The 16478-nt window shown below is 50.5% G+C and overlaps 1 protein-coding gene across 1 annotated transcript in view; it reads right to left on the bottom strand.

Moving 5' to 3' along the window:
- The window catches only part of CASTOR2 (cytosolic arginine sensor for mTORC1 subunit 2), a 67691-nt gene extending 65079 nt beyond the window's left edge, over window positions 1–2612 (bottom strand). Inside the window, exon 1 of the mRNA XM_003895903.4 lies at window positions 2142–2612. Coding sequence (XP_003895952.1) covers window positions 2142–2254 — 113 coding nt within the window. The 5' untranslated portion in view covers window positions 2255–2612. The remainder of the gene's footprint in view (window positions 1–2141) is intronic.
- Between the last annotated feature and the right edge of the window lie 13866 nt (window positions 2613–16478).

Raw genomic sequence — 16478 nt, 5'->3', positions numbered from 1 at the left:
CTTCGCCTCAGCCACGCAGGCAGGGAGCTCTGGTCATGATCCGGAGCCACTATCTGGGCTCAAAGTGCTTGGGGTGGCTGGTCCTCAGGCATTTGACAAATGTTCCAACACCTTTTGAGGCCAGACCAAGGAAACGCAGAGATGGCCTTTGGCCTCTGAGTCATCTTGAAACTGGACTAGTCAGCTGGGTCACCTGGGCCTGGGACAGGACAGGCTGCTTCTGCGGGAGGGAGGAAGGAGGATCCACTGAGAGGTAGGTTTTCTTGTGTTCACAGAGGCCAGCAGAGGGGCTTGTCCCCAGAGGCATGCCTATCCATGAGTCCCCAAAGGGAGCCCTGAGTTGGGGGTTGGAAGAAGTCCAGTCCCTCCACCAAGGGGAAGGGGCTGAGGGATCCTGCCCTTTGCTACCTTTCTAAGAAGCCCCCAAATGCCCCCTCCTTCCAGCACCCAGGCCCAGTGAACAGCCGCAGCCTGAGTCATCATCCTCATTTGAATGGTGGCCGAGAAATCAGCCAGGGGGCTGCCCAGGGCTGAGGGCCAAGGCTTGGAAAAACAAGGCTGTTCTGTTACCTCCAAGCCTTGGAACGTCAAGCCCTGCTAGGGAGTGGGGGGCAGAGGGCAGGCAGAAGCAGGATCTGAAAGTGTCAACAGCCAGAGGGGTCTTTTGTGTGAGGGGTGGGGGCGCGGTTCAGAATCCGAGCTGTTGGCTTTTGTTTTCAAATGACCTGTTTAATCATTACCCTTTGCAATCAACGGGGAGCACAGGCTCCGTGGCAGAGTCTAGGCGAGGATTTCAAATCTCCATACCCTACTGAGCAGCCGGAGAAGAAAGTAAACAAGATACCACCGGCAGATCTGGCTCCATCTCGCAAACAATAGCCGGACTGAGCACCCGGCTCAGACACACACATCAAAGTGAGATTTCCAAGCAAGAACTTTCACAGGCAGATAACAGGCTCGGATGGAATTATTTCCCTGTGTCCCTTGAGCTCAGTGCCAAAGGGGGCAGCCTAAGGGGGCTGTCATTTTCACGCTAACCTTGACCTGTAATGTATTCATTCATTTTGCAGTGAGGGAGAGCCACCACCGCCCCAAACCGCGAAAAACCAGTCAGTAACAACTTTATCATTCCTTTTTAACAGTCACAATGGTGGGCAAACGAGACTTAAGTTCCAGCAGCTAGCTGGTACTCACACTCCCCTGGGCTCAGGCTCCTTCAACAACAACAACAAAACCCTAATGCAAGCACCCACCGGAGCTCACAAAGTCAAACCTTTACCTGGCACAGGGAAAATCCGAGTGAGAGGGAGACAGTGAGAGTGTGTGTGTGTCTGTGAGTGTGTGTGTCTCCCTCTTTTACCTTCCAAGGCCTTCAACTATTTTTCCCCCTGCAGCATCCAAGCCCAGCCTCAAGGCAGATGCATAAACACGCCTGCTCCTCCCCTTCCACGGTTGGGCAAAACATCCCCCACCCCTTTTCCAGGACCCCAAGGAGAAAGAATCACGTCCTCTGCAGCCCCTCCCTGGCCCTCGCCCAGCCCCGCTTCCCCCCCAATTCCAGGCCGTCCGCGAACAAGCCTCGTAGGCACCTTGAGATAAACACCCACTAATGATTTTATGATTTTCTGCTCTGGGTAACCGCGCTCAGCGGAATCCCTCCCCCCGCCGTGGCGACGGGGGCCGGCCCAACCGAGGGATGAGGGGGATGGGGGCGTTAGTTTGTTTTTTCCACGGCCGCGTCCTCACACCTGTTTTTCATTCATTCATTCGTTCGTTCCTTCATCCATTCACGGATCCGTCACTGCAGCCGCCCCAGCCCCCCGGATTTCGGAGAGGGGGCTGCGATGGGGGAGGGGGTGGGAGATGGGGGGGGCGACCGCGGGGGGGGGGGGGGAGGCGTGGGGGGGCGGCTGCCTTGGGGGGGGGGGTGGGGGGGGCGGGGGGTGGAGGGTTGCGGGGGGTTCGGGAGACAGGACCCTGTGGCTCGGGCTTTGTCAGACGCGGGCGAAGCGGCGGCGGGGGCGGGGCGGGGGCGCTCCCGGGGCCCGAAGTTGTTTTCCGAGGCGCGGCGGCGAGGACAGCGGCCCGGGGTGCGCCCCCTTTGTCTGTCCCCGGCCGGCGCCGCGTCCCCGCGCGCTCACCTGGTCTTGGAGGACAGGAAGGCAAGTTTGATCAGGCCGTAGGTGAACAGCGGGATACTCTCCTTGGCGACGCTGGCAACTTGCAGCCGGTGCTCCAGGATGTGGAGTTCCATCGTCCGCCCGCGCCCCGTCCGCGGCGGCTCATCCGCGGGGGGACGAGCCGCGGCCCCCGCCCCCTCCGCGCCCTGCCGGCACCGACAGCCGGCCCGGGGACCCGGGAGCTCGGCGCCGGGCGCGGGGGGCGGCGGCGGCCAGGCCGGGCCGGACAAAAGGGAGGAGGCCAGCCAAGTTGCGAGGGGGAGCCGCGGGGCGAGGGAGGCAGCGCCGGCGGAGCAGCAACCGAGGGGCCGAGCGGCGGAGCAGCGGCGCGCGGCGCCCGGCGCGGGGAGCAGCTGGTGTTCGCTGTAACAAACAACTTGCCACTCAAACGCCGGCCCCCGCTGCGCATGCGCGGCCCGCGCGCAGCCTGCCGGGACTTGTAGTCCGCTTGGGGGGGCTCCCCCGGTGCTGCTGCTGCTGCTGCTGCTGCTGTTGCTGCCGCGGGGGCTGGGCGGTCGAACTACCGGCAGCCCGGTGCACGGGAAATGCAGGAGCGCGGGCACCCTCAGGGCCACGGGGAAGGTCGAGGGGAGGCACTGGGCGGGTGGAGCCAGCCCGAGCCTAAGTGCGCCCTCTGGCACCCACTCAGGCTCGGTACTAGGCGCTTGGAGTGTAAAGCGAGCAACCCAGACGACTCCGGTGCTGGAGAAGGCCCGAGTCTGGGAGCGCCAAGATGTAGGGCAATCGGTCATGAGAGTGCAGAGAAGCCAAACCGAAAAGCTTGCTGGGGACACGGTGGGAGGGGATTGACAGGTCAAAGGGGGTGACCCGGAGGAGGGGACATTCAGGCTGGGTTTTGAAGGATGAATGAGAGTTCGTAGCGAGGGAGTGAGGACGCGCGGATGGAGGACAGAGGCCTTCCAGGCTGCAATACAGCGTGTCCAAGGGCACAGAAGCGTGAAAGCCCCCACGGTGCTGTGTTTGGTTTTGTTGCAGCGGAAAACGTGAGGGAGGAGAGAAAAGAGATAAGGCAGGCACAGTCACTAGGAGTCAGGTCGGGAAGGACATGTGTGCAGAGCTAATGAGGTGGCCATTTATCCCGCGGGAGAGGGGGCGATGGGGACTGTGAAGGCTGAATTCGGAGAAAATGTAAAATGCGTCTGAGGCACTTCCAACCCCAGGGCCCATGCGCCCGGACCACAGAGTTTCCTCCTTCATGGCTGTCTGGTTTTGAAATGTTCTGGGTTAAAGTGACTGGTGCTTCGACATTTGGCAGAGTAATTTGGGGACGTGATGGGTGAGATCTATCTGCCAGGGCAGGCTGAGAACTCTCTTTTAGGGGAAAATTGCAGCTGTGCTCCCTCACCTTCCCTCAGCCCTCCTCTGTTAGGTAGGAACATACTAGGTTTTGTCATTTCCACAAAAGGGTGAAAAACCTGGAATCTGTGGTAGATAGATCTTAGAGCATGCATATCTCCCTCCCACTTTATTTTCTGTTACTTTCTTTCTTTTATTTACTTTTTAGAGACAGAGTCTTGCTCTGTTGCCCAGGATGGAATGCAGGGGTGCAATTATAGCTCACTACAGTCTCAAACCCCTGGGCTTAAGCGATCCTCCCGCCCCAGCTTCCCGAGTAGTTGGGACTACAGTTACACAGCACCATGCCTGGCTAATTTTTTTTTTACTTCCATCCCCCGCAACCACCCCCAGACGGAGTCTTGCTCTGTTGCCCAGGCTGAAGTGCAATGGCGCAACCTCAGCTTATTGCAACCTCCACCTCCTGGGTTCAGCGATTCTTGTGCCTCAGCCTCCCAACTAGCTGGGATTACAGGCGTGGGCCACCACAGCCGGCTAATATTTGTATTTTTAGTAGAGACCAGGTTTCATCATGTTGCCAGCCAGCCCTTGAACCTCCCTGCTCAGGTGATCCATCACCTTGGCCTCCCAAACGTTGGGATACGGACGGAGCCACTGTGCCTGGCTTTTTTTTTTTGCATTTTTGTAGAGAGGGGTGTGTCAATTATGTTGTTCAGGCTAATCTCAACTCCCAGCCTCAAGTGATCTCCAGCCCAGTGCATTTTTTTATTTTTTTTATTTTTTGAGACGGACTTTGTCGCTCAGGCTGGAGTGTGGTGGCCGGATCTCTGGCTCACTGCAAGTCTGGGCCTCCGGTTCATTCTCCTGCCTCACCTAGAGGCTAGTCTCAGCCACCTCGCCTGCTAGTTTTTGTATTTTTTAGTAGAGACGGGTTTCTACTGTGTTAGCCAGATGGTCTCGCATCTCCTGACTCCTGTGATCCTCGGGCCCCTGCCTCGCCTCCCAAAGTGGGACAGGCTTGAGCTCACCGCTACCGCCCGCCATATTTTTTTTTTTTTGAGACGGAGTCTTGCTCTGTCACTTCAGGCTGGAATGCAGTGGCCGATCTCAGCTTACTGCAAGCCCGCCTCGGTTCACCATTCTCCTGCCTCAGCCTCCCGAGTAGCTGGGACTACAGGCTCACACTGGCCGGTTAGTTTTTGTATTTTTAGAGACGGGTTTCACCTGTTAGCCAGGATGGTCTCTCGACTGACCTCGTGGATCCGGGCCTTCGTCTTCACCTCCCAAAGCGGATTACAGGCTTGAGCCAATCAGCTACCGCCAGCACTTTTTAAGCTTATCTGTCTCTTCCCTATACAATCTCAACTCCAAGAAGGCAGTGATTTTGTCTGTTCTCCGCTGTGTTCCCACTGTCAGCAGTAGTGACCGGCCTATGAGAGACACTCATTCAATATTTGTGGAATGCATCAATGCACCTATCTATGGCTTTAGAATCTAGAGATCTAGAAAGCCCAAACAGAAATGTATTCAGGGGCCAGACAGATTACACAGATGTGTGAAGCAGTTGGCTATCAGATAGTTGGAAATGTGACTGGGTGCGATGGTTCACGCCTGTAATCCCAGCACTTTGGGAGGCCAAGGAGGGTAGATCATTTGAGGTCAGGAGTTCGAGACCAGCCTGACCAATATGGTGAAACCTCATCTTTACTAAAAACACAAAAAAATTAGCCAGGTGTGGTGGTGCATTCTCCTGAGGCAGGAGAATCGCTTGAACTCAGGAGGTGGAGGTTGCAGTAAGCTGAGATCGCGCCACTGCACTCCAGCCTGGGTGATAGAGTGAGCCTCCATCTCAAAAAAAAGAAAAAGAAAAAAAAAAAAAGATTGGATATGGTACAGATGAAGCGAAGCCTGCCTGAAGGCATAAAATTCAATTTCTAAAAAAAAAAAAAAACAACTGGCAGGGCACGGTGGCTCACGCCTATAATTCCAGCACTTTGGGAAGCCAATGCGGGCAAATCACAAGGTCAGGGGTTTGAGATCAGCCTGGCCAGCATGGTGAAACCCCATCTCTACTGAAAATACAAAAATTAGCTGGGCATGGCAGCATGTATCTGTAATCCCAGCTACTTGGGAGGCTGAGGTAGGAGAGTTGCTTGAACCTGGGAGGCAGAGGTTGCAGTGAGCTGAGATCACGCTACTGCGCTCCAGCCTGGGCGACAGAACGAGACTCTGTCTCAAAACACACACACACACACACACACACACACACACACACACACACACACAAAACACAAAACAAAACAAAACAAAACAAAAAGCAGGTGAAACAAAACAAGGCTAAAGGCAAGATTTGGCTAGTTTTCTGACTTCTGCTCTGGATGGCCTAAGGTAGCATTTTTCAATCTGCAGGCTATGTATGACCCATCTAGTGAATGGTGAAATCAATTTAGCAGGGCATGGCAAGTATTAAAAAAAAAAAATTAAACAGGCTGGGTACAGTGACTGATGCCTGTAATCTCAGCATTTTGGGAAGCCAAGGCAAGAGGATCTCTTGAGGCCTGGAGTTCGAGACCAGCCGGGGCAACATAGCAAGACCCCTCATCTCTACAAAAATAAAAATATAGGAAATTAACTAGATGTGGTGGCATGCGCCTGTAGTCCTAGTTACTCAGAAGGCTGAGGTGGGAGGATCCCTTGGGCCCAGGAGTTCAGAGCTGCAGTAAACTGTTATTGTACCACTGGACCCTAACCTGGGTAACAGAGTGAGACCATCTCTTCAACACAATGGAAAAATCCCCCCCCTCAAAAAAACCCAAAACATTTTTTAAATAGACTAGAAAATGGCACAGTGTTGCATATAAAATGGGTAGGTTACTATTATCTTTTCTATACCGCAGGACACTTTAATTTTGTCCATGTGGCCGGGCGCAGTGGCTCAAGCCTGTAATCCCAGCACTTTGGGAGGCCGAGGCGGTCAGGAGATCGAGACCATCCTGGCTAACACGGTGAAACCCTATCTCTACTAAAAATACAAAAAAAAAAATTAGCCGGGTGTGGTGGTGGGTGCCTGTAGTCCCAGCTATTCGGGAGGCTGAGGCAGGAGAATGGCGTGAACCCAGGAGGTGGAGCTTGCAGTGAGCCGAGATTGCACCACTACCCTCCAGCCTGGGCAACACAGCAAGACTCTGTCTCAAAAAAAAAAAAAAAAAATTTGTTCATGTGTAAGGGGTGCAAGCGTGTGTGTGTCTGCCTATGTGCACTAGAACTTGATATAAAGGTATGTTTTACTGTGGGTCTTGGTAAAAAAAAATTTTTTTTTTGAGGCAGGGTCTTGCTCTGTCACCCAGGGTGGAGTGCAATGGCACGATCTCAGCTCACTGCAACTTCTGCCTCCTGGGTTTAAGCAATTCTGCTGCCTCAGCCTCCCAAATAGCTGGGACTACAGGTGGTTGCCACCACACCCGGCAGATCACTTGAGGTCAGGATTTTGAGACCAGCTTGGCCAACACGGTGAAAACCCCATCTCTACTAAAACTACAAAAAAAAATTAGCTGGGTATGGTGGCATGCACCTGTAATCCTAGCTACTTGAGGGGCTGAGGCAGGAGAATCGCTTGAACCAGGGAAGCGGAGGTTGCGGTGAGCCGAGATCACGCCATTGCACTCCAGCCTGGGCAACTAGACTCTGTCTCAAAAAACAAACAAGCAACAAGAACAAAAACAAACAAGTCAGGTACGGTGGCTCATATCTGTAATCCCAGCACTTCGGGAGGCTGAGGCAGGTGGATTGCCTGACGTTAGAAATTTGAGACCAGCGTGGTCAACGTGGTGAAACCCTGTCTCTACTAAAAATACAAAAATTAGCAGGGCATGGTGGTGAGTGACTGTAATCTCAGCTACTCGGGAGGCTGAGGCAGGAGAATTGCTTGTACCTGGGAGGCGGAAGTTGCAGCGAGCTGAGATTGCACCACTGCACTCCAGCCTGGGCAGTAGAGTGAGACTCCATCTCGAAAAAACAAAACAAAACAAAACAAAACAAACACAACAGAAACCAAAAAACAAAACCCGGCCAGGTGTGGTGGTTCATGCCTGTAATCCCAGCACTTTGGAAGGCCGAGGCGGGTGGATCATGAGGTCAGGAGTTTGAGACCAGCCTGATCAACATGGTGAAATCCCGTCTCTACTAAAAATACAAAAATTAGCTGGGCATGGTGACAGGCACCTGTAATCCCAGTTATTCAGGAGACTGAGGCAGGAGAATCGCTTGAACCTGGGAGGCAGAGGTTGCAGTGAGCTGAGATTGCACCACTGCACTCCAGCCTGGGAGATAAAGTGAGACTCCATCTCAAATAAACCAAACAAAACAACAGAAACCAAAAAACAAAACCCGGCTGGGTGCAGTGGCTCACACCTGTCATCCCAGCACGTTGAGAGGCTTGAATTGGACAGATCACTTGAGGTCAAGAGTTCGAGACTAACCTGGTCAACATGGTGAGATCCCGTCTTTACTAAAATTACAAAAAAATTAGCTGGGCACAGTGGCATGTGCCTGTGATCCCAGCTACTCGGGAGACTGAGGCAGGAGAATCACCTGAACCTGGGAGATGGCGGTTGCAGTGAGCCAATATGGCACCACTGCATTCCAGCCTGGGCGACAGAGTGAGTGAGACTATGTCTCAAAAAAAAAAGAAAAATGTCCAAATATGTTTGGAAGAGGGTGACCAACTGCCCTGATTTTCCTGGAACCAAGGAGAATTTCAAGATGTAAGACTTTCATTTTTGAAACCAGGACACTCTGCAGGAAGACAAGTTGGTCACATGACTTTGAAACAATTTAGTTAGGTAAATCTACGAACTCTAAATACAGATCGAGTATTGTGAATGAAAATTAAGCATCCAAATTAAGATGTGCTATCATGTGTAAAATGAACCCTGGATTGCAAAGATTATTATGAAAAAAATTAAAATATTTTATTAAAATTTAAAAATATTGATTATATGTTGAAACACTTTTTTTTCTTCTGAAATGGTAGTCCCACTCTGTCACCCAGGCTGGAGAGCAGTGGTGCAATCTTGGCTCACTGCAACCTCTGCCTCCTGTGTTCAAGTGATTCTCCTGTCTTAGCCTCCTGAGTAACTGAGATTACAGGCACTCACCACCACGCCCAGCTAATTTTTTTTTTTTTTTTTTAATAGCAGAGACAGGGTTTCACTGTGTTGGTCAGGCTAGTCTGGAACTCCTGACCTCAGGTGATTTGCCCGCCTTGACCTCCAAAGTGCTGGGATTACAGGCGTGAGCCACTGCACTGGCTTTTTTTTTTTTTTTTTTTTTGAGACAGAGTCTCGCTCTGTTGCCCAGGCTGGAGTGCAGTGGCGCGATCTTGGCTCATTGCAACCTCCGCCTCCCAGGTTCAAGCGATTCTCCTACCTCAGCCTCCTGAGTAGCTGGAGCTACAGGCACACGTCACCATGCCCAGCTAATTTTTGTATTTTTAGTAGAGATGGGGTTTCACCATGTTGACCAGCCTTGTCTGGAACTCCTGACTTCAGGTGATCTGCCCACCTCAGCCTCACATAGTGCTGGGATTACAGATGTGAACCACTGTCCCTGGCCAAAATGCTAATATTTTGGTAGCACTTTGGGAGGTCGAGGCAGGTGGATTACTTGAGTTCAGGAGTTTGAGACCAGCCTGGCCAACATGGTGAAACCAAACCCCATCTCTACTAAAAATACAAAAAAATTAGCCTGGCGTTGTGGTGGGCGCCTATAATCCCAGCTACTCAGGCGACTGAGGCAGGAGAATTGCTTGAACCTGGTAGGCAGAGGTTGCAGTGAGCTGAGGTCATGCCACTGCACTCCAGCCTGGGCGACAGAGCGAGACTCTGTCTCAAACAAAAAAAAAAAAAAAAAAAGCAAGCAGAGTGAAGTCAGCACCCAATTCAACATGGCAGGTTCTAGAGAGGTTCAAATCATGATGAAGCAGGGTGCGATGAGGAGAGGTCACTTCTGTTACAGGCTACTGTTAGTCCACACTTGGTCTGACCTAGTGGCCATCTGTGCATGGCGGCCACCCAGCATAGATTTTGATGATTTCCCATGTTATGAGCCCTATCTTCACAAGGTGAGCTTCTGCAGCCTCCCTGCGGCTAAGATGCAGGCAAATCAGACCTGTGTATGACTCAGGTTCAGAAGTGAGCAAAAGGTGCGTGGATGGGCTTTCAGAGAAGGCAGCAGGGATTTGTTCTGGTAACGATTACTATATACTACATAGCTCACACTTAGTGGAGAAAAATGACAAGATAGCCCGGTGCAGTGGCTTATACCTGTAAACACGGTGGCTCATGCCTGTCATCCCAACAACTTGGGAGGCTAAGATTGGAGGATTGTGAGACCAGGAGTTTAAGACTAGCAAGATCCTGTCTCTAACGCCTGTTGTCCCAACTACTTGGGAGGCTGAGGCAGGAGAATCACTGGAACTGAGGAGTTCAAGGCTGCAGTGAGCTATGATTGCACCTCTGCACTGTTGCCTGGGCAGCTGGGCAAGACCCTGTCAAAAAGAAAGAATGAAAGAAAAGAAAGACAAAAGAAAAAAAAAAGGTCAAAGAAAGAAAAGAGAGAAAGGGAAAGAAAGAAAGAAGGAAGGAAAAAGAAAGAAAGAAAGAAAAGAAAGAAAGAGAGAAAGAAAGCAAAGCAGGAAGGAAGGAAAATGGGAAATTACGTTATATTAACTCATGAATTTTTCTTTTTTTTTTTTTATTGAGTTGAAGCCTCACTCCGTCGGCCAGGCTGGAGTGCCGCGGCACAATCTCCGTCACTGCAACCTCCACCTCAAGTGATTCTCGTGCCTCAGCCTCCCGAGTAACTGGGATTATAGGTGCACACCACCATGCCCAGCTAATTTTTTTGTATTTTTAGTAGAAACGGGGTTTCACCGTGTTGGACAGGCTGGTCTCGAAATCCTGATCTCAGGTGATCCGCCTGCCTTGGCATCCCCACGTGCTGGGATAATTCTTCTTCTTCTTTTTATTTTGAGACGGTCTCACTCTTACCCAGGCTGGAGTGCAGTGGCGTGATCACAGTTCCCTGCTGCCTCGATCTCCTGGACTCAAGTGATCCTTCCACCTCAGCCTCCCAAGTAGCTGGGACTACAGACACCACCACACCTGGCTAATATTTGTATTGTTTGGTAGAGATGGGGTTTCATCATGTTGCCCAGACTGGTCTCAAACTCCTGATCTCGAGTGAGTCTCCCACCTCTGCCTCCCAAAGTGTTAGAATTAAAGGTGTGGGCCACCGTGCCTGGCCTGAACTCACAAATTCTATAGGTTGTGAATTCAGACAGGGCGTGTGAGAACAGTTTGTCTTTGCTCTGTGGTATCTGGCCTTTACTTGGAAAGACTTGAATGCTGGCAGTGACTTGGATGCCTGGGGGCTGGGATCGCCTGGAAGCTCCTTTATGTCTGGAGCCTGGTTGGGCTGAGCTGGGACTGTTGACTGGTGCCTCTCTCCATGGGGCTAGGGCTTCTCACAGCTTGGCAGCTGTATTCCCAGAGAGGACATCGCAGGGAGAGTCTGGAGAACAAATGTTCCAAGAAAGTCAGCTGGAAGCCACATGGCCTTTTATGACCTAACCTCAGAAATCATGCTGGACGCCGTGGCTCGAGCCTGTAATCCCAGCACTTTGAGAGACTGAGGTGGGCAGATCATTTGAGACCAGGGGTTTGACACCAGCCTGGCCAACGTGGTGAAACCCTGTCTCTACTAAAAATACAAAAATTAGCTGGGTGTGGGGGTGCGCGCCTATAATCCCAGCACTTTGAAAGGCTGAGGCGGGCAGATCACTTGAGGCCAGGAGTTTGACACCAGCCTGGTCAACATGGTGAAACTCTGTCTCTATTAAAAATACAAAAATTAGCCAGGCGTGGTGGTGCATGTCTACAGTCTCAGCTACTCGGGAGCTGAAGCATGAGAATTGCTTGAACCCGGGAGGCAGGGGTTGCAGTGAGCTGAGATTGCACCACTGCACTCCAGCCTGGGCAATGGAGCAAGACTCCATCTCAAAACAAAACACAAAAAAAGAAATCATAGGGACGTCACCTGCATGGTATTCTCTGGGTTGAAACAGTTGCAACCCCAGCTTGAGTTAGGGGAGGGGGCTGATATAGTCTGAATATTTGTCCCCTCTAAATCTCGTGTTGAAGTGTGATCCCCAGTGTTGGAGATGAGGTCAAGTGGGAGGTGTTTGGGTCATGGGGGCAGATCCCTCATGAATGGCTTGGTGCCCTCCCTGTGGTAATGAGTGAATTCTTGCTCTATTCACGCGAGAGCTGGATCTTTGAAAGAACCTGGCATGTCTCTTGCTCACCATGTGATCTTGTCGGCCCCCCCTTCATCTTCCACTATGATAGGAGGCTTCCTGCGGTCCTCACTAGCAGCAGATGTTGGCACCGTGCTTCTTGTACAGCCTGCAGGGCCAAATACACCTCTTTCCTTTATAAATCACCCAGCCTCAGGTATTCCTTTATAGCAACAAAAACAGACTAAGATGGGGTGATAGACCCTGCTTCTTGATGGAGGAGTGACAAAGTTACTTTGTAGAAGAGCATGTTGGATGAAGTTACTATTGTAGCCATTTTGGGAAAATACAGTTACCATTTAGAAACATGAAGTCCTGGAGAAGGTGTGGCTGTGGAAGCTGCCACAGCTTCATTTCCTTCTGTCCCTCCCTCCCTCCCTCACTCCCTCCCTCCCTCCCTCCCTCCCTCCCTTCCTTCCTTCCTTCCTCCCTCCCTCCCTCTCTCTCTTTCTTTTATTTTTTTTTTTGAAACAGATTCTTGCTCTGTTCCCCAGCCTGGAGTTCAGTGGTGTGATCTTGGTTCACTGCAATCTCCACCTCCCGGGTTCAAGTGATTCTCATGCCTTAGCCTCCCAAGTAGCTAGGACTACAGGTGCCCGCCACCACACCAGCTAATTTTTGTATTGTAGAGATGGGGGTTCACCATGTTGGCTAGGCTGGTCTCGAACTCCTGACCTTAAGTGATCCACCCACCTCAGCCTCCCAAAGTGCTGAGATCACAGGCGTGAGCTGCTGTGCGTGGCCCACAGCTTCATTTTCTTATCAGGCCAGTTCTGCCCCATGGTGCTGGCTAAGGGTCCTAGAAGTTCAGGCCTAGATCTTTTTTCTTCAGCTTTCCGAAAGATCCTGTTCTCCATTCAATGTTTTAATATTAAGCGTTTTGGCCAGGTACTATAGCTCATGTCTGTAATCTCAGCACTTTGGGAGGCCAAGGTGGGAGGATTGCTTGAGGCCAGGAGTTTGAGACAAGTTTGGCCAATAGAGTGAAACCCTGTCTCTATAAAATAAATAAATAAAATTAGGCTTGTTATCTTAAAATAATTGTAGATTCACATGCAATGTAAGAAATTAATACCCAGACAGCCCTCGTGCCCTTCGTGCAATTTCCCCGAATGGTAACAGCTTGCAAAACTAAAGTGCAATCTCACAACCAGGAAATTGATTTCAATGCCATCCACCGAACTTCTTCAGGTTCTATCAGTTTTTTTTTTTTGAGACGGAGTCTTGCTCTGTCGCCCAGGCTGGACTGCAGTGGCGCAATCTCCGCTCACTGCAAGCTCCGCTTCCCAGGTTCATGCCATTCTCCTGCCTCAGCCTCCCGAGTAGCTGGGACTACAGGCGCCCGCCACCACACCTGGCTAGTTTTTTGTATTTTTCAGTAGAGGCGGGGTTTCACCGTGTTAGCCAGGATGTGCTCAATTTCCTGACCTTGTGATCCACCTGCCTCGGCCTCCCAAAGTGCTGGGATTACAGGCGTGAGCCACCGCACCCGGCCAGTTCTATCAGTTTTACATGTAATTGTGTGTGTGTGTGTTTAGTTCCATGCAATGTACTCAGTACTCTAAAAATAGACTCTTCATCTTACAATGTTTTTAAATTTACAGAAAAATTGTTAAGACAGTAGGATTCTCATATATCCTGTACCGTTTCCCCCTATTATTAACATCTTGCAGTGGTATAGTATATTTGTTACCGTTAATGAACTGAAATTAATACATTGTAATTCACTGAAGTCCATACTTTAGTTACACCTCCTTAATTTTTACCAATTTCCTTTTTCTTTTCTTTTCTTTTCTTTTCTTTTCTTTTTTTTTGAGACAGAGTTTTGCTCTTGTTGCCCAGGCTGGAGTGCAGTGGCGCGATCTTGGCTCACCACAACCTGTCTCGTGGGTTCAAGCGATTCTCCTGCCTCAGCCTCCCGAGTAGCTGGAATTACAGGCATGCACCACCACCCTGGCTAATTTTGTATTTTTAGTAGAGACGGGGTTTCTCCATATTGGTCAGGCTGGTCTCAAACTCCCCACCTCAGGTGATCCACCTGCCTTGGCCTCCCAAATTGATGGGATTACAGGCGTGAGCCACTACGTCCAGCCCAATTTCCTTTTCCTGTCCGAAGATCCCATCTGTGACACCATGTGACATTTAGTAGTCATGTCTTCTTAGGTTCCTCTTGGCTGTGATAGTTTACTAAAAAAAATTTTCTTTGAGATAGTGTCACTCTGTCACTCAGGCTGGAGAGTAGCGGTGTGATCATAGCTCACTGCAGCCTCTATCTCCTGGGCTCAAGTGATCTCCCTCCTCAGCCTCCCATATTTTTAGTAGAGACAAGGTTTCACCATGTTGGCTAGGCTGGTCTTGAACTCCTGACCTCAGGTGATCTGCCCGCCTTGGACTCCCAAAGTGCTGGGATTACTGGTAGGAGCCACTACACTTGGCCAGTTTAGTTGATATTTTAAAAATAAATTCCTTTGCTATGTAAACTGACCAGAATGGATTCCGTTGATTGCAACTAAGACCCATAACTGATGCAGTTAGCATTCAAGCCTCACGCTGGCTAATTTGTGTCTGTGTGTGTGTGTGTGTGTGTGTGTGTGTGGTAGAAATGGAGTCTTGCTGTGTTGCCTGGGCTGGTCTCAAACTCCTGGCCTCAAGTGATCCTCCTGCCTTGGCCTCCCAAAGAGCTGGGATGATGGCTGTGAGCTACCACACCTGGTCAGTTTACTTGACATATTGAAAATAAATTTCTGGCCAGGAGAGGTGGCTCATACCTGTAATCCCAGCACTTTGGGAGGCCAACGCGAGTGGATCACTTGAGGTCAGGAGTTCAAGACCAGCCTGGCCAACATGGTGAAATCCCATCTCTACTAAAAATACAAAAATTAGCCAGATGTGGTGGCATGGAGGCTGAGGCAGGAGAATGGCTTGTACCCCAGAGGCAGAAGTTGCAGTGAGCTGAGATCGTGCCACTGCACTCCAGTCTGGGGCGTTAGAGTGAGAATTTGTCTCAATCAATCAATCAATCAATCAATTCCTTTGCTATGTAGACTGACCAGAATGGATTCTGTTACTTGCAACTAAGACCCATAACTGATGTACTTGGCATTCAAGGCTCACTGTGGTGTGGTCTTTGCTTATATCTCTGGCCCCATCTGCCACCATTCTCAGCCTACTACTTTACTCTCCAGAGAGAGGTCTGTTTCCCTCTTCCATACTCTCTCACGGCCTCTGGCCCTTGTATAGGCTGACAGATCCATATTTATTTCACCTCTGTCATCACCTCCTCCGGGAAGCTTTCTGTGATTTTCCCCAGCAGTCTGGGGTGCCTGCCTCTCATCTGTATGTCCACAGTTCTTTGGGGCAGGTCCATATGCTTGTTAAGATCATGGTCTCTGGCCAGGTATGGTGGCTTATGCCTGTAATCTCAGCACTTTGGGCGGCCAAGGTGGGTGGATCACTTTGAGGTCAGGAGTTCAAGACCAGACTGGCCAATATGGCAAAACTCCTCTACTAAAAATACAAAAATTATCTGGGTGTGGTGGTGCATGCCTGTAATCCCAGCTACTTGGGAGGCTGAGGCAGAAAAATCACTGGATCACTTGAACCCAGGTTGCGGAGGTTGCAGTGAGTGGAGATTGTACCACTGCACTCCAGCCTGGCGACAGAGACTGTCAAAAAAAAAAAAAAGGTCAGGGGGCGCGGTGGCTCATGCCAGTAATCCCAGCACTTTGAGAGGCCGAGGTGGACGGATCATGAGGTCAGGAGTTCGAGACCAGCCTGGCCAATGTGGCAAAACCTCGTCTCTACTAAAAATACAAAAATTAGCCAGGCAAGGTGCCGGGCGCCTGTAATCCCAGGTACTTGGGAGGCTGAGGCAGGAGAATCGCTTGAACCTGGGAGGCGGAGGTTGCAGTGAGCTGAGATCATCCCATTGCACTCTAGCCTGGGCGACAAGAGCAAGACTCTGTCTCAAAAAAAAAATCTTGGTCTCTGATGTCAGACATAGCTGAATTCTGACTCTGCCTCCTTCCAGCTGTGTGATTTTAGGCATGTTGTTTATTTTTTTTTATATTTTTATCTTATTTTATCATTATTTTTATTTTTATTATTTTTGAGATAGAGTCTCGCTCTGTCCCCCAGGCTGGAGTGCAGTGGTGTGATCTCAGCTCACTGCAACCTCCGCCTCCCCGGTTCAAGCAATTCTCCTGCCTCAGCCTCCTAAGTAGCTGGGACTATAGGCGCATGCCACCACACCTGGCTAATTTTTGTATTTATAGTAGAGATGGGGTTTCACCATGTTGGCCAGGCTGGTCTTGAACTCCTGACCTCAAGTGATCTGCCTGCCTTGGCCTTTCCAAAGTTTTTTGTTTTTTTTTTTTAAAGAGATGGGGGTCTCACTAAGTTGCCCAGGCTGCTCTTGAACTCCTGGACTCAAGCAATCCTCCTGCTTTGGCCTCCCAAAGTGCTGGGATTACAGTCATGAACCACTGCACCTGGCCTGAACACACTGTTTAATCTTTGTAATTGCTCTTTTCCTCCTAGGTAAAATAGCATAATAAGAGTTCCTGACTCACAGGTTGCAATGAAAACTGAAGAAAATGCTAAAAAGCACACAGCAGGGCTGGGCG

The sequence above is a fragment of the Papio anubis genome, chromosome 4 (assembly GCF_008728515.1).
Source record: "Papio anubis isolate 15944 chromosome 4, Panubis1.0, whole genome shotgun sequence".
Taxonomy (NCBI): Eukaryota; Metazoa; Chordata; class Mammalia; order Primates; family Cercopithecidae; genus Papio; species Papio anubis.
This window is presented reverse-complemented; position numbering and strand designations above follow the sequence as displayed.